This window comes from Danio rerio, chromosome 10 (assembly GCF_052040795.2).
Source record: "Danio rerio strain M-AB ecotype USA chromosome 10, GRCz13ab, whole genome shotgun sequence".
In the NCBI taxonomy this organism is placed as follows: Eukaryota; Metazoa; Chordata; class Actinopteri; order Cypriniformes; family Danionidae; genus Danio; species Danio rerio.
In genome coordinates, this window is record NC_141030.1 from 10,065,133 (window position 1) to 10,088,658 (window position 23,526).

General features: G+C 38.1%; 2 protein-coding genes across 5 annotated transcripts in view; both read left to right on the forward strand.

Moving 5' to 3' along the window:
* The window catches only part of rabgap1 (RAB GTPase activating protein 1), a 149,942-nt gene that overhangs the window by 80,157 nt on the left and 46,259 nt on the right, over positions 1-23,526 (forward strand). The window lies entirely within an intron of this gene.
* Positions 7,836-10,780, forward strand: LOC101884949 (putative G protein-coupled receptor 21). Its single transcript, XM_087270234.1, has one exon. The coding sequence runs from the start codon at positions 8,636-8,638 to the stop codon at positions 9,662-9,664; it is 1,029 nt and encodes a 342-aa protein (XP_087126360.1). The 5' UTR covers positions 7,836-8,635; the 3' UTR covers positions 9,665-10,780.

A 23,526-nucleotide genomic window follows, 5' to 3' on the forward strand; every position in this document is an offset into this window, starting at 1 on the left:
TGAGAAATATAGAGTTTCCTATGTTTTAAAAGACAGGCCTCGCTCTGGTATATCTGGGCCAAATGGCTGGATTAAGACGGGTGCTGATTTTCACCAGGGCTGGGTCATAAATACAGGACACGTCTTAACACCACGGCTTGAGCGATGACAAGCTTGATTTAGTTTTACTGAGTGCCTTCAGCTTTTCCATGTATTACTCAAGTATTACCACTCTTTTAAGACCCAATGACTTCATTTATTTATGCTTGTTGCCATGGAAAGGATGGCTGCCATTATAGAGCAGAGTGCCAGTGCTGATGAAAAAAGGCAGGTTGTTGTGTGTGAAATTACACAAAAGATAATGTTTGGAGGGGATAAAAATCTGTTTTTCTATCTTTGTGGAAATCTTGGCTGTTTGGGTCCATGTTAACTTTCTTTTTATGGACAAAAACAACTCAAACACTCTCCTTGGAAAAATCTTGTTAAATTTACTTTTAGTCATTTAGCGGACGCTTTTGCCTGAAGCGACTTACAATTGGCATTCAGGCATTCAGCAATTCAACAACAAGAGGCAATTAAGGCTGGGTCGATAGACGATGCCATCGTCCATCGCTGATGGTGTATAGACATCACGATCCTCTGCCTCGCCCCCGTCGCAGTAGCAACCCACTCGTGAAAAATACTCACCCAGACCCCGTTTACACTAATATATCATACCTCCAGGCAGTCAGTATGGGGTGCTTTGAGTACAAAACCCCAGAGAGCAGTGCACGTCTGCCTGGTTGACTCTAGCTTTGTTGCTAAATGGCTAACATGGATTTTACTGAGAGAATAGCTGTGCTTATATACTTTAGGAAGGCTGATAAACAGCATATATTCGTTTGCCGCCCTGTTTGAGCCCACTAGATCCTTTCAGAGGTGTATTCAGCTTTGTGAGTTCAACTTTCAGTGGTAGTTCCGAATGAGCTGAGCCCAGTTTGATGAACTGTTGTCCAGTGTCAGCAAGAGGATTTCCTCTTTGGACACCATCAACAGGTGCTACATCATAATCACGCCCCCACAAGAGAAATGTCTGCTGCGAATGTCTGCTGAAGATCATATTTTCCAACGTGAGCGATTCGCACATCAAGAGGGAAAAATGTGCAAAATGCTCAACTCGTGCCTGTTTCATTCGTGCCGCAGGATGGCTATTCGCGTATTTACATTGACTTAACATGTAAATCACTCGCGCTTGATGCTTCCTCCGCATCTGGTGTGAGTGTAGAATTAGAATGTGTCTGGTGCAAATGTGTAAAAACTGGTGCGCGTGTTGGTTGAAGTGTCAGAATAATGAAAAAGTGTGTTTTCTACAGGTGGTTTGTCAAGCCCACTGTGTGAGGCACACTCAGAATTAATTATGCTTTGGGGTTGTTGTGTGGTGAGGTGGGAGAGAGGAGAAGGGTTTTGTTTTTGTTTTATTGTGTTACATTTGTTTCCTTCCCCTAAAGGAAGAGAAAAGTGTAGTATATGAATAATTGATGAATATTAAGACTACAATATACTCAAAGCACCTTTATTATTTTTTTTTCAAGGGCTGTGTGTTATTTTGAGTTTGTGATTATACATATATTAATTATATGGTATGAGGCAAAAGTGTTATGTCAATCCACAGTAACTTATTACAAGCGCATCTGAAAAATACTGTTGTAGAGGACAGAGTGCTTTTGCTTTATATCAAGGGCTTTAGAATAACATAGTTTAGCATGTATAGTTTGAAGCTGCTTGACCTGAGGTTGAAGTGCTGCTGATGGACAGGATGTTTGGCTGTTTAATGTGTTTGAGAGGAGCTGTTATCCTTCTTACATTATATGGTATGTTCTCCTTCTCTTCTGCTGTCAAGGGTGCATGAGCAGTATGTGAGTTTCTGTAAAAACGCTAGTGGACAAGTGTCGTCATGTGTATGCACACCACATAGACACAGCATTTTAATTATGGTTAAAAAAGACATTTTTATGTAATATGGGTTGCCGGCCAATAAATGTGACATATTTACACTTTAAAGACTATAAGCTAGTTTATTTTTTCATTGTAGTAGTAACTTAAAAGTCTCTTTTGTATTTGGGTGATGAAAATATTTTGGTTAATTTAGCTTATGTTTTAAAGGGGACCCAGGTTACCCCTATTTCCAGATTTAATATAAGTCTTTTGTGTCTCCAGAATGTGTCTGAAAAGTTTCAGCTCAAAACACTCAAAAGATTATTTATTATACATTTTAGAAGTTTCTGTTTTATATTTCTAACCATCAGGTAACGTTTTTTGTGATCTGTGCCTTTAAGGCTAGTCCTTCATGCCCACCATTTCCACGTGCCTGCTAGCATCCCTCAATCTCTTCCCTCAGCTGCTCTAGACAAAAAACAGACATGAAGGAAGCAGATCTTGCATAGTGTTTGTAAGAAATATTACAGTAAGAACTTTACCAATGATTATCTTATGCATTTGTTGTGGAGTTGCAACGATGAGTCACGCACAATGTCGTTACAAAGTTCACGCACACACAGACACCATGGACACAAACACACAGACAGTGCGCACGTTTAGCTTTGAACTCTTTTTGCACAGCAAATGTTACAGGATACACGTTAATATACACTTCTGTATGGATATCTGTTATGTAATTTACAAAATAAGCCTGATTTAATGTCTACAAACAGCGATTGAAGCATCTTTTGTAATTGTACTGATACGCTGCAATTAAATCTCTGTAATTCATTACAAACATGCACTGTTTTAAAACATTTTAAACTTGTAAAACTCACACTTACATTTAATGATGATTGATGATTCTAGCAAACTGAACAGACCTTTTATTCCCGGTTGCTTTGCGCACGTCCTGTCTTGTTATGATTATACGCATTACTACGGAGACATCTTAATACGCAGCTGTCAATCAATTCGGTGTGCAGGGGGGCTGCACTCCTACGTCAAGGTTGGTCTCAAAACCGCTCCAATTGGTCCACCGTTTTAATATTGTTAATTGAAAAAAAAAAAGGACTCTGTGTGTTTATATCGCCTTAATATGATGGTATACACTATACCTACACACATGTCTGTCCGAACAGCTTGAAAAGTCGATTTTTCACCATAGGTGCCCTTAACACTACAAGTACCGAGTTGGTCATTTTGAGCGTTTTTAACGTATGCAATTTAATAAAATTGATGAAATGAAACAGATATCTATCCTTCTGCGATTTACTAAATAAGTGTATATTTTCTTTTATAATTACAAAACACGAAAGAGTTATGAATATTTCTACGTAGAACTGCCATAGCAGTCAAAATAAAAGCATGCATTTTAGTTGTCTGCTGTTTTTTTCTTGTGACTTTAAATATGCTTGCCTCTGTTGCCTAGCAACTTCCAACTTACAAAATCAGAATTTTCAGTTGACAAAAACACAACTTTGCTTTAGATATGTCTTTCAAATGACCATATTCAGTGCCATGAAAAAGCCTTCTCCCCTGCTTGAGACAGTGAAAATGAGTCGCTGACATTCGTGGTCTAACGCAGCCTAACTATACATCTATAAGATGTATTACCAAAAAGGTTGTATATTATAGGATGATGACTTAATTAAATAATTTTAATATCACAATAGAAGCTTTAAATGTAAATATGATGTGACAATGTGACAACTTGTATGACAATTGTCAGAATGACCGCTTATTAGACTACATCCATACTGTACATCTCTGCAATGACTAAAATATCTTATTAATGAAGTCATCCGGAATGACAAAGAAAGCGTTCTTGCAGGACTCCCAGAGTCAAGATTCTTTAGATTCATCTTCAATGCCTCCTCTTTCATCTTTCCCCAGACATGCTCAATAATATTCATGTCTGGTAACTGGGCTGGCCAATCATGGAGCACCTTGACCTTCTTTGCTTTCAGGAACTTTGATGTGGAGGCTGAAGTATGAGAAGGAGCGCTATACTGCTGAAGAATTTGCCCTTCTCCTGTAGTTTGTATTGTAATGGGCAGCACAAATGTCTTGATACCTCAGGCTGTTGATGTTGCCATCCACTCTGCTGATTGCTCACACTCCCCCATACTGAATTTAACCCCAAACCATGATTTTTCCCTCACCAAACTTGACTGATTTCTGTGAGTTCCAAAAGGTCTTTTGCAGTATTTGTGATGATTGGGATGCAGTTTAATAGATGATTCATTGAAGATTAGCATTATTTTAAGTTTGCTTGGACAAGCTGTTTCAATCCTCTGAAACAAACTTCCTTTTGTCCTGATTTTGTTTGCAAAAACATTTTACACCAGGTTGTTCTTTATATTAGTTTTTCCTGATTCTGAAGAGCATCGTATAGATATTCATGAAGAGCATCGTAAGGTGGGCCAACAAAGACTCTGCCTTGTTTGTCTAAATACCTTGTAAACAACAGATGCTTACATGATTGGATTTCCAATGTCACCACTGAAAATATCAAGTCAATAATTCATAGCAGACTGGCAAGGAGCCTACATTTACAGGCAATCCCCATCCGCATGGCTCTCATTCTATTTTTATTAATAGAATAAGTATATTTAATTAGATCGACATGCTAACAAACACTAGATTTTGGAGCACTGTTTCAATCTGCACCCATCTGCGGAACCGAGCATGCTTGTCGGGCTGCATTTCTTTGGCACATCCTATAACCAGATGTTCCCCTGTCCGTAAACACAGACGCAGAGGTCAGACATACACACAGATTTCTCTAGACACCCCTCACACACCACCCCATGTGGTGAATAAAAACAAACGGCTAACACAAAGCCTGGCCTGTTAGTCTGCAGCACCTTCTCTCACTTCAAGTCTCGGCATTCTAAACACGCCACAATAAATATGCATCTGAGCACCAGCCGTGACTTAACAAAATAGGGAACAGATAGTCTTCAGCTTGATTGCTTTCAATAGAAGACCTTTTATACAACAAATAGTAGCATACTTGTCTGTACAAAAATAGGGCTGCTTCTCAGTGGGGTTAATGTCACGCTGAAGGGTCTAGACCCAGGGGATTGTTCAGGGTTTATGGAGGAAGACTGTGGGTGGTCTATACGGCTCAATACTGGCTCTTCTATGCCGCGGCAATGTACAGGTTTGTGGGTCTGAGAGTTTGGCTGACTATTGATGTAAAGGTGCTGTGTCACTCTATGAAGGGATGAGTATGTGCTGTTTGTGTTTGCTGTGTTTTCACCGAGCAGCTGAGTCAGACTGATCTTGGCTCACACCTTTGCTTCACTGTGAGGTTCCATCACTACAGCTTGTCACTTATCTTTGCCTATAGTCCTTAAGTCACGGTTGACAGGCTGTTTTAACACTTACAAAAACAAAGCTGTGAGGATATAGAAGTGCAGTTTGTTCTTGTCAGTACAAAAGTGTTTGCAGTACCTGAAATTTTGTGGTCAATGAACTGCATTGAGCTATAAAGAAATAGAACACAAAGAAATAGCACACAGCTTCAAAAAAAAAAAAAAAAAAAAAAAAAATATATATATATATATATATATATATATATATATATATATATATATATATATATATATATATATATATATATATATATATAATAAATGTATATATAATAATTTCCAGTTGTTCCAGAAATTTAAATATAAAGGTCAAAATGGTGGATTACATAATCCTAAGTCACAATCAAATTGCATTATAGTCTGTATGTTTTGGAGTCGACTTTCTGCAAGGGACTGTTTAAGTGGTTCTAAGAATAAGGTTGTCAAGATACTGGAATTTGATACCAATCGGTACTGGAACTTTAAAAACCTTCATTTCTAATTGCTGTGCTGATTTGCCAGTGTTTACGTGCTTAACAGAAATGACAGTGATTGGCCGTGAAGGTCATCGGTTTACCAAACTCACCACCGTTAACTGCGTGAAACCACAGATACAGGGTCACTATAGCCTTTGAAATCTGTGATTCATTAACGGATCGCTCGAATGTCAGTTTATCGACAAACCAGCTGATCGACGTGACTTTGAAACGCTCCAGTTACCTGGCCAGTTCTGCTTGCCTTGCCTTGGTTACACTCAGGGCGTACTCACACTATGCTATTTGAACTATGCCTGGGCCCGTTTCCCAAATCGAGAAATGTGAATGCTCTGAATCGGGCGCAGGCATGGTCCACTTGGCCGGCCCTGGCCCGGTTGGAAGAAGTGTGCCAGAGCGCGTTTCACTTGGGCGTTGGTGCAGTACGCCTGTAGTGTGAGTGCAAAATGTGCCTGAGCCTGAAACTGAAAGTGAGACGTGATATTTAAGGGACTGTTTCATATGGATTTATTAATCATTCTTACTGTGCAATCAACGCAAACTGTCATAGTTTATTAAAGATGCAAACCCCTCACTGCACGACAGCTGCACCTTCAGCAAACCTCCTAATTCCTGCAGCACGAGGACTTGTGAGCACGAGACTATGATTGTTTATAAGCATCAAAAGTGATTGATCTGTTCGGCGACATATTTGACTACGTGTCACTGCAACTCACTCGACTTAAACGAAATAACTAAAGAAATCTCCACTGTGGTGAGCTAAAGTGCTTACTAAACAGCGCATCATCAATGACATAAGCATGCCCAGGCCAGAATGTAATGTGAGTGTGGGCCGTCGGGGGTGACTGGAGAGTGCACAAGCGTGCTTTGGGCCGGTTCAAGGCAACTGTATATAGTGTGAGTACGCCCTCAGTAAACAGCGGTGAGTTCAGCGAACCGATGACCATCACAGCCAATCACGGTCATTTCTGTTGAGCATGTGAACAATTGTAAATCAGTGCTATTTAAGAAGCCGCTCAACAGTGCTTAAATGTTCCCGGGACGTTTTTAGCATTTCAATACCGATTAGTATCAAGTTCCAATATTGTGACAACCCTACTTCAGAACAATCGACGCAGGTAGTCTAAGAGTCTGTCTTTTTTTCCTCTTGCCAACTCACTTGATTTCTTGCATCGAGCTCTTTCATTCTTTTGTATTTCTTCCTTTCCTCCTCATTGTCCTCCTCCTAATGGATAAGACCATGTCGTCTGCTCCCCACCTTTCAAGTCAAGCCTATTTTTAGCCCCTTGTGTGCTTGGCAGAGGAAAGCGTGAAAGTGGGGACTGTGTGTTTGCAGATTCTGGCAGTGACGGAATGAAAGGAGACTGAAGAGGTGCTGTGGTTTTAATGTTACAGAGGTGACAGAGAATCGAGACTGAACATGATATAAATAGAAACGGGTATGTTCGTATTAAGAAGACACAAATGTTTTGTATTTTTTATGGCCAATTCATCAAATTCAGACTGGCACAAATCATGCCACAGAAACATTATTGCCTAGGTGTTCATCAACCTAAACTGCAAACACTAAAATTGATAACATCATAAATAGTTCTAGTAAAAAGTGCTTGTAGTTGGGCTTTTTTCTGTGACTTTGTGAAAATGGCTGTTTTCTGACCTGCAGTTTTTTTTTTTTGCATGTGTCCGCATAGGCGGGAGAAAGGGAGTGTGCGTGGGAGGGATGTTGTGTTGGAATTGCGATGGGAATAAAAGGAAAAGGAAGGATAGAGCAAGTAATTTTAGTTTTACATTAGACAGACTGTGTCCTTGAGGGAGCCTAAAAATCTGAAGGTAATGCAATTTTGTGTTTGTGAGAGATTAATAGGTGGGTATATGCGGAATGAAGGACTATATGGATTGACAAGGGAAGGGGATGCCTCTCTGTGCTCGTGCTCTGACATCTGCTTACTGGCTAGAGCCAAGGGTGGGAGGAGTTTGTGTGCTCCTGCTGCAGCGGAGAGAGGGAGGGAGAGAGCCAAGGAAAGAGCGAGGGTGCATCAGTGCCACAGAGCGAGAGAGGCTGCTTTCTGCATCACACCATTCTATTTCTCATTTACATTCCAGATGCTGGCTCCTCTTTGGAGAGCCCCTTCTGCATATGAAATGCCAGTCACCACTTGCTGTTCCTTTATCCTTGATCACACAGACTTCCTCCACATTGATGTGAGGGAGCCGGGAGCCCGGCACGTGCTGAAGAGATTCCCTACTCTTCATTTGACTGACAAATGAAGTTGCAGAGAAGACTGTGGATTGCATTCTTTTGGGATTTGTAGGAAAGAAACAGTTTGTGAGTTATCTTCTGTGCCTGTTTTTTTGTGTGTGATTCTTTGGACAAATAACTGTTTGCGAGCAACTGGGACATCTGTGATCGGAGTGGCAAGGATTTTGGCTTCCTGTGGGTTTTTAAAAAAAATTTAAAATCCTGAACGTCCTGTGCCGGCAGCTGCCCGTCCTGCTGAAGCGCAGCTGTGCTACTCCCCATTAAGGTGGGAGACTGATAAGAGAGGGGGTACTGTTTGGATTTTACATGGAATTGAAGTAACGGTCACCACCTTCCCCCTAAAGCAGTGTTTTACTCATTAAGTGACTCTCCCTGGAATACTGTAGCTGCTTGTGTGTGTTTTAGTGAAAGGATTGCTGTGGGCACAGAAGACTAGTCGCCCGTTGCTGCTGATATGGAAGGCACCTGGCATGGACACCTCCCCCATATCTAACAGGGACAGTCATACTCTGGGAAGCCTTTGCTGAGCTAGGCCCCCAAGGAACTAGCACCCTAATTGTGCGCCCAAGCGCACCCTGAACAAGATGAATGCAACTGAGCTGAACTATACCACAGAACCCTTCTGCCTGCTGGACATTGGCTACTCCCAGATTTTTAACACCTGTCTACTTGAAGTTGCTGTTATTCTTTTCTTGACAGTGCTCATCATCTCTGGAAACCTGGTGGTTATCTTTGTGTTCCATTGTGCCCCGTTACTCAGTCACCATACCACTAGCTCCTTTATACAGACCATGGCATATGCAGACTTACTGGTTGGGGTTAGCTGTCTTATCCCCTCCCTTTCCCTCCTGCACCATCTGGAGGGTTTGAATGAGAGACTCACCTGCATGGTTTTTAGCTACATGGTCTCTGTGTTGAAGAGTGTCTCCATGGCCTCTCTGGCATGCGTTAGTATTGACCGCTATGTTGCCATCACACGACCTCTCTCCTATACAGCTCTTGTCACACCCTGCCGTCTTCGCACTTGCATTATCCTTATTTGGCTGTACTCATCACTCATCTTTTTGCCCTCTTTTTTTGGTTGGGGCAAGCCAGGATACCATGGAGATGTATTTAAATGGTGCTCTTCCTGGGACACCCAACCTATTTTTACTGCATTTATTGTTGCGGCCCTCTATGCACCAGCTGCTTTTACAGTTTGTTTTACCTATGCCCATATCTTTCGAATTTGTCGGCAACACACTCGGCAGATCAGTGAGCGGAGAGCTCGCTTTGGCCCACAGGATCCTGAGCCAGGCGAGCAAGCCTGCACTGACAAACGTTATGCCACTGTGCTCTTCCGTATCACCAGTGTGTTCTACATCCTCTGGTTACCCTACATCATTTACTTTTTACTGGAGAGCGCAGGGATATACCACCATGCCATTGCCTCATTCCTGACCACATGGCTGGCCATAAGCAATAGTTTTTGCAACTGTCTCATCTACAGCCTGTCGAACAGCGCCTTTCGGAAAGGCCTCAAACGACTCTGCCTTCTTTGCTTGCAACGTACTGACAACAAGAAACCCCTAGGAGAGCCACCAGCCCCTTTACAACCTGCTTGCCATGTGTAAAATCATTTTTGGCATAATACTGAGCTTGAAATTTTTGACAAGGATCTTGTCTGGTTAGAAGCAAATACTGGAAAAATAGTTCAGTATCTGTGCACGTCCTGGGTTTGATAGAGGCACAATGACAACGGTTTGTTTGTCTGGTTCTATAGTTGCAGGATTACCCAGCAGGAAAAAAATGGATGCTTGGTCATTAGATATTAAGTAGACAGCTTTATGAGGGTGGTGTTTGCTGTTCTCGTTGGCATTTGTGGATATGCCATTCGCAGCAGTTTTTGCTACGTTGATACATTAAGCAATGAGGATAGGATGAAATCTCATTCTTTCAGACTGGATTGTCATTGCAAAAGTCATAGATTGCAATCATTACATTGGTTGCATAAAGCAAAAACTGAAATATGCCGTCTGCTCCTCAACTGTCATCTTAAAGAGGACAAGCTCTTTCAGTAACTTCAGCTAGCTGATCTTGTAGACTTTGTGGAAATCTGATCGGCCTTTGGTGAGTGTCGGCTTATAGTACTACTTATGTGGTCAAAACAGTGAGAACAAGTCGTCTGTATTTCTCCTGTTTACTGGCTCACATTTGTTTTGATGTAGGAACAACAACAAAAAAAAAGGTCTCTTAGACTAATTAAAAAACTCTAAATATTATAGATAAGACAATCTTTTAAAATGACATTTTTGCCAGATAATTACAACAATTTAAACCGTTTGTTATAGTGGATACCTGGGACACATGACCCTTTTTTTTTTAGTAATATCTAATTCTTGCCTCAAATTTTCAAATAATAATTTATTAAGTCTAGGAATCAATGATAAGTCTTGACCTTCAGCAATCACAATTGGAATTTTTAGCAAAATCTCCTTTTCCAAAGAGTGGTGATTCTCTCTAGCCCTAAAGTTACACCACAATTTAGTAGTCTTCCCATTTTTCTGCTTATTTAAAGCAATGAAGGAATTACATAACTGTGCCTCTAGTCAGAGGACATAATCCTCAAAAAATGCAGATATACAACTGCAAACAGACTGGCTATTTTGCCTGACTCCTTTTTAACCTTTGATCACACTGGAGACGAACTTCCTTGCAGAAATTCATCAACTCTTTATTACATATTTCAACTGTCCTGCAAGTCGTTCTGAAAAATCTGTTCAACATCTTGGGGAATTTGGTCGGATTCAACTTGGAATTTGGTTTGATTGGACATATGGACTCTCGGATTTGCCCTATGCCCTGAAGTGTCAACCCTGTGTAACTCTTGCCTTGCTTGGCTTGTTTCCACAAGTTACAGTGTGTTTTAGTGGTTGGGATGAATAGTTAAGAAGAATGTGGAACATCTGTTCTAACATATTGTTCAAACGCACAATGACACTGAAAATATTAAATAATGCAATTAAGCACAATACTGCAACACATGACCATAACAGATGTTAATTCTGTCAACGGACACTTAAGATGAACAATGCTGCAGTGGTAAAGTTTGCTGATGTGGGCAGGAACTAAAAAGATTGAACTCCAGGTGCATTAGGACATTTCATGTGCAAAAATTGTAAGTCAAAGGAAAATCTACTGAATAATAATATCAGAGGTCAGATTTATATGGAAAATTTTCCACATTAGGATCTTTCTGCGCTGTACTATTTATCTTAATGAAACATTTAAGAAGCCTCTTACACAGATTCTGTACATAATTCATATGTGGAGATGCCAAGAAAATTGTTATTTGTGGTTTTTATTTTCATGCTGTGACTGATTATAAATACACTCATTTGGATGGTACTGTTAATGGTTTCTTATGCAGATAGCTTTGTCCTTATAGTTGACCAAAGTAACAATATTTATTGGTGTACTCTGATTGAGTTATTTTTTTAAATATTAGGTGTATATATACAGGAGCTACAAAATGTTTGAAGATTAAAAATACTTGTTGAATGGATTGCTTCTTTGTAGTAGGACGTTTATTCTATAACAGAAAAACAGTCTGCATTCCTCTTTATATTTAATGAAAGGATATTTATGACCTTTACCTTCTCTTAAATTGTTTTAAGAGAATGTTTTCCATCAGAGTGGGTTATATATAATGGCATATTCCCAAATTCTTCTTTTTGTATCACGCCATTCTCTAATTTGATCACAAATACAGTACTTTGACTGTCAGATCTAGTTGTATGCTATGTCACTTTGATTAATGAATGAATTGCCTATAGACTTGCTTTGATAATTGTAATACTGTGATGTGAAGAAGTGTCTTATGACTTCAAAAGTCTCTCTTCGAGTGTATGGTCAAGCTTTTGATAGATGATGTGTAAAGTCTAAAAACTGCCGTATCATGGCAGGTTGCTGTGCAATACTTCCACTCACTAGAGAGAGCTGGATAGTGATAGAAAACATATCGCACACAATAGAAAAAGGGCTTGTATTTTCTTTCCCCAAGTGTCCCGACTTGTTTGTTCAAATGTACATCTTGATCTTGTTGCCTCTGACCATAGGCTGTTTTTAAACCAGAGCTGAAAGAATTTGGGTATCTCAGTTTAGCCATTAAACCGTCCATCGCTTTATTGATCGCACATGACCATGTTTGTGCGCACACGTGCATGGATGTGTATGTGCTTTAAACAGAACAAAGGCGCATGTCTATTCCAAGAACTTGTTTTTAGCATTCGTCTTGATTGCTATTTAGACTTTATAATGCCCCTGGAGCTCTGGATTTCTTCCTCATTGTAAGAAACAGTCCTCGTATTTACATGAGGGAATTAAATTAAACGGTGTATTTAATGGTCATGCTTGAAAAGCTGCTTCCAAAACATCCGTTTTTAGATTGGTTGAGTTTTGAGAAACCATCCATTTGTTACTTTCATTAAGACTGATTCTGAGGTCTTACTCATCGGTCAACAAAAAAATTATTGAATTTGTAGATGGGATAATTCCTATGAAAATCTGAATCTCGAAGCATGAGTATCTGCTTATTTTCAGATGTTGTTTCTATAAACTTGTTTCTGTATGAAGGATATTGTAAGTTGGTTTTATGTACATTGTATGTTTTGAAATAAGAATGGATTTTGAGGCTCTAACACTGCCCAAACTGGTGTCGGCATTGCATGCTGTGCTTCATAGGCAATGGTACTTTTGTCGTGAGTAAAAGTTTGTCAAGTTTGTCATGCGTAAAAGCTGAAAGATTTTGACCTTTGGCACATTTTAATGCCAGAAGGCTTATTTGTGTGTTTTTTTGATGCCAAAGTCTGCTTTTTTCTTTCCTGTGGGAAAACTGCTCTGTTCCTGAAATCAAAGTCAAGGGCTAGCGCTCTCAAGGGAGAGAATCTCCCAAGATGACTTGCTCTCCGCTGTGCCATATTAGGACGCAGGACCCAACCGGCCCCTGCCATCGCAGAAAATGGAGGGCTGAGCTGGAACAGCGTGCGTTTTCTCCCTGTGGAACACACTGCTGCGCGCACAAACAGACACACGCAGTCTATTCCGAAAGCTTGTCTTGATTTAATTTATTTGTGTCTTTTTAACAATTTGTTCAATTGCTGAGCCAGGCTTCTTAATGAATTGCTCATGATCTTGCCCTTCTAAGTGGGTCAGATTTTTATTTGATTAACTAAAGAATTTTTTGTTTCACCTTTCACCTTAAAGCATTCCAAATCATATTTCATTTCTTATCGTTTCTGAACACTTTTCACTTGAGGATATGAAAGCACTGCAGAGTCAACATTTGGACCGACTTGATCAGCTTGTCATTGTTTCTTCAGCATATCAACATCGTCTGGTGTGTGTATGGCTGTAGCTGAGGTACTGATGTAGCGTACCGCAAATTTTGTAATGATGTCATGTTTTAGAAAATAATTGTCAATAATATATTTATATTCTGGTATATCTGCACTGAGGAAATAAATGTGATCTTATCTGATTACTGTATGTTTCAGCGCTCTTTATCATCTCGACGAAATGTGTCTTCTGAATGTTTGCATGTTTCTTTTTTACGTAGGTTTTTTTGAGTACATTAATAATCTTATGTTTGCTTTTATGGTTTGGTTTGTAAATACTTGCATTAGCATGTACAGTTGAATTATTCGCCCTCCTGTTATTATTATTTATATATATATATATATATATATATATATATATATATATATATATATATATATATATATATATATATATATATATATTTTTTTTTTTTTTTTTTTTTTCACAAACAGCGTTTAACAGAGCAAGAAATCTTTCAAAGTATTTCCTATAATATTTTTTCTTCTGGAGAAACTCTTATTTGTTTTAATTCAGAAAGAATAAGAGCAGTTTTAAAAATTTTAAAAGCCATTTTAAGGTCAAAATTATTAGCCCCCCTAAGCAATATGTTATACAGTGACTTGCCTAATTACCCTATTTAGCCTTTAAGTGTCACTTTAAGCTGAATACTAGTATCTTGAAAAATATCTTGTCAAATATTATTTACTGTAATCATGGCAAAGATAAAATAAATCAGTTATTGGAAATTAGTTATTAAAACTATTGTGTTAGAAATGTGTTGAGAAAATCTTCTCTCTGTTAAATAGAATTTGGAGGAAAAATAAACGGGGGCATATAATTTAGGAGGGCTAATAATTCTGACTTCAACTGTACATCAGACATTTACATTTAATGTCTGAAGTAAATGTCAGCTTTGGAAAACTTTCAACGTTTATTGAAAAAGCACATTCATTTTTTAGTCTTGCCAACTTAAATATTTGTCATTTTCTGTGACGCATTAAAAGTCTTGAGTTTTCTTTGTTTTCTTAAGTACAGCAAGTTTCTCATGACCTTGTTTAACGTTGCATAACAGTTTAAATATTGCTAAATTTATACTTTTTTGACAAGGTTTTGTCAAGTTAAACATCCATCCTAGCTACAGAAGCCCTAATTTGACTGGTTCAAATAAAAGAAGACTTATAAATATTCCTTTTTTTCTTCAATATTAACCAGAAAAGATAGGACAAGGCTCCAATGATAAGTCATTTGTCTGTCTAACCTGCTGCATGACACAATATATGATAATTGTTCATTTATTTGGAGATGGAGATTGGAGGGGTATCCAGATGACTTGAACAAAACATAAATGCAAACTAAAGGGCAAAAAAAAATATCCTTTATTGAACTATGTAGGAAATCAACAATGTACAGTGCCAGGCAAAAGTTTCAAAACAGTATGAATTTTTTATGTTTTTGAAGACCACTCTTCTGCTCACCAAGTGTACAGTTATACATATATATATATATATATAAATATATATATATATATATATATATATATATATATATATATATATATATATATATATATATATATATATATATATATATATATATATATATATATATATACACACACACACACACACACACACACACACACACACACACACACACACATACACACACACACAGTGTTTCCTCTAGGATTTTTTCCAGCTGTGGCGGCAGACTTTGTTGGGCATTTTACACAGATCTACCACTACATGTGGAGTTATTTCATTGACAAATGTTATGGGCGCAGTATTAAGTCGAGATCGCTTTCATGTAATAGCCTACGAGCATGTCAATCTCTGCTTGAGCGCTGATTTCCTCTATTCGTGCACAAAACTTCTTGCACGCCCTCAAATAGACGCTGCTCAAGTGCAGATTTTCTTGCACACCCTCAAATAAACGCGGCTGAAGTGTTATTTAGTGCGTTTATGTACCGAGTATGTCTCTAACATTTATTAGATTTGCTAGGTATATTTATGAATGTCTCCGATAGACTTGCGGAGCAGACCGCTGCATTAATGCGTCCTGAAGTAAAGTGAAATGGCTATAAACTCCAGCGAGATAGAGTCATTACATGCAGAGCCACTGACTTTATCTATATATAAAGTATAATTATGGAAACTGTGTTGATCATAACTGAAAGCTACGCCGTGTTCGCTGGCCTCACGCATCACGCACCTGTCAGTCAAGTCACCTTAAGGGTTAAACAGAACGCACAGCTCTACTACGGTCACAGAAAAGCCATTTTTATTTTTTTAAACACAATTTTAAGAACAAAATTATTAGCCCCTATAGTCTATTTTTGCTTTCGATAGTCTAACAAACCATCATTGTACAATAACTTGCCTAATTCAAATTCATTAAATTTAAAGAAAACAGACAATGAACAAATGAGGAGTTTTACAAAGTTTAATGAACACTGAAAAATGTTTCACTTACTATATTGAACACAAATGAAAATATTTCATGTTTAATGTATGAATTTTTTTTTAACAACGGAACGGTCTGGTGGAATGAAAGAAAGCTGATCCCAAATTGTGCTTGTGTTGGCATTTAAATTGCTGATTGGCTCACAGAGAGAAGCTTATAGAGGCAAGCTAGAGTTCGACTTAGTAGATAAAACATTTTTTGCTTTTAAATAAGAAGTCTAAAAATGTAAACAACTTGTATAAAAAAACATCCCATAATGTAAACAAGTTGTCATTTAATAAGAATATGTGAATAACTACATTTTGACAAAAATGTCAGATAGAACCTTTTTATTCTATGGTGATTTTATTTTAACTATTTAAATAAATGTGATATAATTTTGAAATATATTTTTCAATTTAATTTACTTCTCAGATTTTCGAAGCTTTTCGCAAATTGTTAGTATCATTACTACAGTCACATAATCTTTCAGAAATCACTTTAGTGTGTTTAGTGTATTTGAAGAAACAGTGCGTCTGCAGTTTTAATTCCAGCTTCAATACTTTTTTAGTCTAGTGATTGTTTTATGACATTAAAATAGATTCATTAATATTTCTCAAATGTGTAATAATCTACATTTTTATATTTAAAAAAAAAAAAAAAACTTATGTTGTTTTCAGGCTGCTTTTATATTCAATTGAAAATTTGGTAAAAGAGCAATGTTGCTAATAAATAAACTAGAAAAGTAAAAATAAATACTTAACCGTTGAGCACCAACACTAATCCCATAATAACTGATAATAGAGCATCAATCAGAATGTTATAGTCTTATAAGAAGTGTGTGTGCATATATGTTAATTATTCATCCATTCATTCATTCATTCATTCATTCATTTCATTTTCTTTTCGGCTTTCTTTTCGCCACAGCGGAAAGGACCGCCAACTTATCCAGCATATGTTTTACACAGCTGATGCCCTTCTAGCTGCAACCCAACACTGGGAAACACCCATACACTTATTCACACACATGCAGCTTACCCAATACAGTGTTTAATTCATGCATTGAAAAACTTGGCTAAAATTGCTTTTTGGCTGAGATAAACATAAACACCCTTTTAACAACCATTTTAAATGAAACACATGAGCATATACACACTAAATATCATCATAAGGTTGTAAAATGTGTTCAGTGTAACATTGTGTTCTAACTTAGTTATCACAATGATCGTTTACATAATATAGTGTAGAGTTCAGACTCATTAAACCTCTTTTCAGGCACTCATGTATTGTCACAGACGACAGGGCACTCAGTCTCTCCCCAACATGTGCCTAATGGGTGATATGTTGAAGGGAAGAGGATGTGGACCCTCCCTGCCTCCCTCTTGCTGAAGCCCTGGACTACAGTAAACCCACCCACCAACTCGGCTGCTCACTCTCTTTCATCAAGCTTGCTACAATTTTTATAATCAGCCTCCCCCAAGAAAAACAAAATGCCATTTTCGCCCATTGTTGCCGATCAGAATAAACGACTATAAACAATGGCCAGGGAAAAAAGTACAGTGCTTCCTGCGGAAACAACCTTCCCCCAACACACACAGTCTCACCATCACTGCCGAAACCCAACACAAGTTCTGTTTTGTTCTCATTTGCAGGAGGTTCACACAGACCCCTTTTTAAGCTGCCTTACGTCACCTTGATTTTCTTAGTTCTATTCAGAGTCCAGGATGACTTTCCCCAATGCTGCGCAACATAAATACGGTTCCTTATCTGAGACATCAGGTACTCTGTCTTCCCAGCAAACCCTGAGCATTTTCAGACTTCCTCTGTCCAGAGAGTCTTGAGAAAAAAGATGACATTTTCTTTGGCTTCGTCCATTAATTCTTTGTTTTGTTTTTCATCTATTCCTGCCATTTTTACATTCTTGCTTTTCTTTATCTTCTCTTGTTAGTTTTTATAGAAATACTTGAAAGGCAGAAAATTGTACCTCTTGAGCTAGAGACCTATTGGGTCAAGTGTTGTGGGTCCCTATTCATACATCTACCCAACCATTGTATCCTTCCTCTGTGTTCATCTGCTGTATCCATTCATCCATTGCATATCCAACCATCCATCCACTGTATCCATCCATCCATCCACAGTGTCCATTCACCCACTGTATATACTTCATCCACCCATCAATCCATCCGTCCATCTGATCAACCCATCCATTTGATCAATCATCTATCTGATCAATCCATAATCCACAGGATCTATCCAACTAATCCATATCCATTCATCCTTCTGTATGATCCATATACATCCATCCACCAACTTCATCTAGCCACTAATCCATTCATTCATCCATCCGATCCATGTCCTTCCATCCACCTGATCCATCCTGCTTCCATCTATTCATCCACCCGATCCATCAAACCATACATTCATTCATCCACCCAATCCATCTAGCGGTCAATCCATTCATCCATCTGATCCATATCCATTCATCTATCTGTATGATCCATATTCATACCTCCATCCATCCATCCACCCAATCCATTCATCCATCCAGCCATCCATCCATTCATCCACCCAATCCATCCACATGATCCATCCAGCCGTCCATCCATTCATTCAACTGATCATCCATTCATCAATCCATCCATCCATATATACATCTATCCACCTGATCTATCTATATCCATTTATTCATCCAACCATCCATTTGATCCCTCCAAGCCGTCCCATCCCATCCATCCAGTCCATATCTATCTAATTATCAGTCTGTCTGATCCATATGCATCCAACCTATCCATCCATCTGATCAATCTATCATTCATCTAAGACATCCATCCGATCCATATCCATCCATCTATATGATCCATATCCATCACCCAATCCCTCCTGCCGTCAATCCATTCATCCACCTGATCCATTAATCCGATCCATATCCATTTATCATCTCTATGATCCATATCCATCCATCCACTCAATCCATCCAGCCGTCAATATATTCATCCACCGAATCCATGCAGCCATCTATCTATACATCCACCTGATCCAACCATCCATCCGTCCATCCAACCATCCATCTACCTCACCCATCCATACGATCTATATTCATTTATCCATCTAACCATCCATCCGATCACTCCCATCCCTTCTTCCTTCCATCCATCCATCCATCCATCCATCATAAGCGGTCATACTAATCGTCACTGAGAAGTGGTATTTGGTGGTTTATTATCAGTATATATATCATTGTAAGGTTAAACAAACTTAACTCTATGTACATCATTGCGTGCAATCACATTCAGTTTCTTTGTGTGTATGAGTGTGAACACGAGCAATAAGCTGCTATAGGCTGCTGTTCCCCTAAAGGTGCAGTAAGTTTGACACCAAGTGGTTGAACTAGGTGCATTATTGCACTCCTGAATCAAAACACATTTTCACTCAGCTCCTTTGAGTCCATGCAAGCGCAGTTTGCCAGGTTAACCACACCAACAGGAGTGTGCCAGACTATCGAGGCTGATTTGAACTGTTTTCTAACTAAAAGCAGGAGTTTTTGTCCTAACCAAAATTTCTTTTTTAGAAACTTCATGTGGTTTATTCAGTGTTAAATAATAATAATTTGAGTTTAAATGCTATTTTACTTAACATTTATTGCATACTACTGAAATCAGCAGCAGATAGTTTACCTCAGATCTTATAAAAACAAAATAAAAGAAACCATTGTAAACGTTTTTTTGAAAATCTCAGTGGAAGCCAACACATATCAGTAATTCAGCATGTACATATAATAATGTTAAAGAGGTTTAATATGTATTATTTATATTATAAACCTTACCAATTTCCTGGAGTGCAGTGTAGTATTCTGTGGCTCTGAATTGCTGTATTTAAATTTCTCTCATGTTTCGTCTAGTGCAAACAGCCAAATTGCTTATCAGTGCAAATCATCTCAGGACACAGGGTTACAATGTAGCCTGCTCACCTAATGTTTACGTTTGTAATATTTATGTTATTTGCTAATTAATAACCACCTCATGTGGATCTCTGAATTTTTGTCTCAGGGTTGTTACTGTCCACCGGAGGTTGCATTTCATTTACAGGTGCAAACTTTGAGAGCCTTCATGACTGAATGAAATATGTGGTTTTCCACACAGGCCACTTGGGGTGCTGAAATATAATAGGCTAAACCGCCATCTTGTGGGTTAAAAAGACCAAAACAAAAACAGCCATTCTGGCACGTAACGCACATCTCAAAGCAGAATATCTAACTTGAGCATTGTTTTTCAGATAAACAAGAATCTTCACTTAGCATGTTTCTTAAATATCTGCAAACATATTATGGTGTTTTCATGCTTTAGAAGAGTCAAAAACTTACATACAGCACCTTTATTGACTTCATAACAAGAGGTTTTAAGTCCTACATATAGACCCTTTAAACTTTAAACGGAGGGTGTTCATTTAATCAAAAGTAGATCTGCATTTCTTTCTTGTGTTGAAAAAAAAAAAAACATCTTAAAGAATGAAAAAAGACATTGACATTTGTAGTGATATGAACAAGAAATACCATGAAAAAGTCAATGTTTTTTTACCCTAGCATTCTTCATCTTTTTTTGTGGACAACACAAACATTTATGACACATTGCAGCTATGATTTCACTCTTAATCAGTCTTTTGGTACAGTGCAGCACAGGTTGCAACGCATCGTTTTCTCACAGCACGTCCTTTAACAATTACGTGTTCAGTTAGTCGGCAGAGAGCAGGTGGTTGTTTGTTGCTGTTTTAACACTTTTTTTTTTTTTACAGTAAAAACGCAATCCAATTAAATTTGCTTTCAACTACCTCTGGGCAAAATGGGCAAAAGTGGACAGGGTTAAAATCTGTTGCCCACTTGTGATCAGATTGGCGAGAGCGCATCTTAATAACAGGGGTAAAGTGGTTTTATACTACAACCACCTTGTGATCTGATCTCCACAGAGATGTGCTTTTGCTCAGATGCCGTCTAGTCAGACTTTACGCTCTCAGATGATCTCAGACTGACCTATTTTTAGCTTCTAGTCCACTGCATTCTGTACTAGTGTCTTCGAAGACCCTTTTTCCTTCTCTTCTCATCTTGCAGACCTGGCTGGTGTGAGCAGTGGGTCAGTCTGCCGAGTCTGCGTAGCTGCTGAGCACGTCAGCCGAGCTGCTGGTTGCAGATGCATTATTTAGTGGCTCCTCTCTTCCACATAAACATAGCATCAATTATAGAAAGAGAGGGTAATTAATCTTTGAAAAGGGGGCTTGCTTACTAAGGCAGGAATCCGCTGTTAGTGCAAGCGTGCGGGGGCGTTTTCGAATACTTGCATGAGTGCATGCCGGTGTTTCTTCAGAAAACAAATCTTCACCGAAGGTTATTTCCTGGGCTTTAGTCTTGGTACCTTTGTTGGCAGGTGGCATCTGACTTGTATTACATGTGGGATGGTGTGAATTGAGTTGGTAAATAGTGTAGGTAAACCTACAATGCATATTTTGACCTTTTTTGTCAAAAGAAGGACTGGAAAAAATGATGATAGAAGTGATGGAATGGGACGACAAAGCCAAAAAAACATACTTCTTTGCTTTTATCGCCTTGTTCCATTCCTTCTGTCACCATTTTATCAGCATGATGGAAGAAAGCCTGTGCGTGACGACTGATATTAATCCTGCTTTTTGGAGGAAGGTTGTGGTCTTGCGCTGAATAAAACATGGTGTCCTGAATTCATGATGATCCACATCATCCAGACATGAAAACCTAAAGAGTGTCTCTACAAGGTTGAGCTCTAGTGTGCACTGTATTCCATAAATGCTTTTGATCAATGGCCCTGTTTTCACCTGGTATTTTTGTATTTCTTAAATGCTTAACATTGATGGCCATGATTCCACGATTTCCACATGTTTTCTGTGATGCAATCAGTCGAGGGCAATCAGTTGAGCCACATTGGTGTTTTCACCGCGTATTAACATGCATCTCTTTTGACCATTTGTGTTTAAATGCTGTTGAGTCTGCATGTATAGCTCTGGGGGAGAGGAAGTTTGCAGGAGATAACATTATCCTCAGTGTTGGGCACGTTCCTTTAAAAGTTAAATTAGTTATCGGTACTACTCACTTTTCACAAATAGTAACTGAGTTACATACTGAGTTACATAATTATAAAAGTAACTAACTACCAGGGAAAGTATCTTTTGCTTTTAAAAAATCAAATTTTTCAAATGACAATAAAATAAATATAAAACATTGTACACTAATCTACACTATTTTAATGTTGTTGTGGGAAAATGTGAGATACAACAATCAAATTCAACATTTCATTATATTAGAAAATAGGAAAAATAGTTATATTTATACTTATATACTTATATTTCCAGTTGGCAAAAGCTACCCTTGAACTAGTTGGATTTGCCATTTTTCTGACTCCTGGTCATTGGTGTGTGTGACTGACTGTGCATGTGCTATAGTCGTGAACACCATAGACTGTGAAAGATATGGATGCACCGACCCGGGGATACCTAACAAAGGACAATAGGCAGAGCTTGAGCAGAGCTACAGATGCCTGCTAGCATTTTGCTTTGACATGCTTTTCTTCGACATGCTGTGGCTCTCTAGATATTGTAAAATCATATAGGGATATACCCTATGTAAGCAATCTATCAAATGCGTTATCGACTTTCTTCAGTAGGGGACAAGAAGTTCACAACATTTTAGATCTTGTTTTCTTTCTGTATTTACCGTCATGTTAGAGTTGATGGAACTGTTTTTTTTATTATTGATTTGAATGATATGATGTATAATTACTGTTGGAATTTTCATAAAAAAGATAAAGTGGCACTTTTCTATGTTGATAATACTAAGAAATTTTTCTTGGGCAGCAAGGAATGAATGATTTCTGAAGGATCATGTTACACTGAAAGCTAAAATATTGATGCTGAACATGCAATTACTGAAATTATGTACATTTAAAAAATGTATTTGAGTAGAGAACAAACATTTTAAGCTTTAATAGTACTTCATAATATTACTGCTTTATAGTCACATAAATTCAGTCTTCGTGAGCATAAGGGTTTTCTTTAAATAAGTAATAATAAATAATAAAAAAAAGTTTGTAATAATAGTGTATACCTTCAATAGATTTTTTAAAAGCTTGCAAAGTAATATGGTACAGTAGTCATGCATTTAACAGTATTATTCCAATTAAATGTATGTTTTATAAACACTGATGAAATATATTCTGCAATTTTTTTTTTGCACATACTCGTATTAGGCATGAGTCATTACTATTCTCTTGCATCTCTGATATTAATGAGCTTTTAATTATCACTTTAATTGAGACCGATATATTCAAAATGCTTGTGCCATATGGTGAAATCTTCTGCTTAAAAATAACAGTTTTAGTGTTGCGAAATGAGCATTCTGAGGCAACATTATGATTCTTCTTAATGTAAAAGCTCTTTACTGTACTCTGCTAGGGACCTTTTGAGTATGTAATGACTGAAAGGCATGGGCATGATGTAATATTTTGCATTATTGTCTTTTAAAATGGCAAAAGAAAGTGGCAGCAGTTTGCCCTTAAGCTTCCGTGACTCCCACTGGGTGTGCGTGAGTGTTTGTGTGTGTGTGTCAGAAACAGAGAGGACCTATAAAGAGATGTTGTATAATGTAGATTTAGTTTTATAA

What these genes read in the sequence shown, in the direction of transcription:
- LOC101884949 (XM_087270234.1), top strand. Translation starts at nt 8,636, where the DNA reads ATGAATGCAACTGAGCTGAACTATACCACAGAACCCTTCTGCCTGCTG.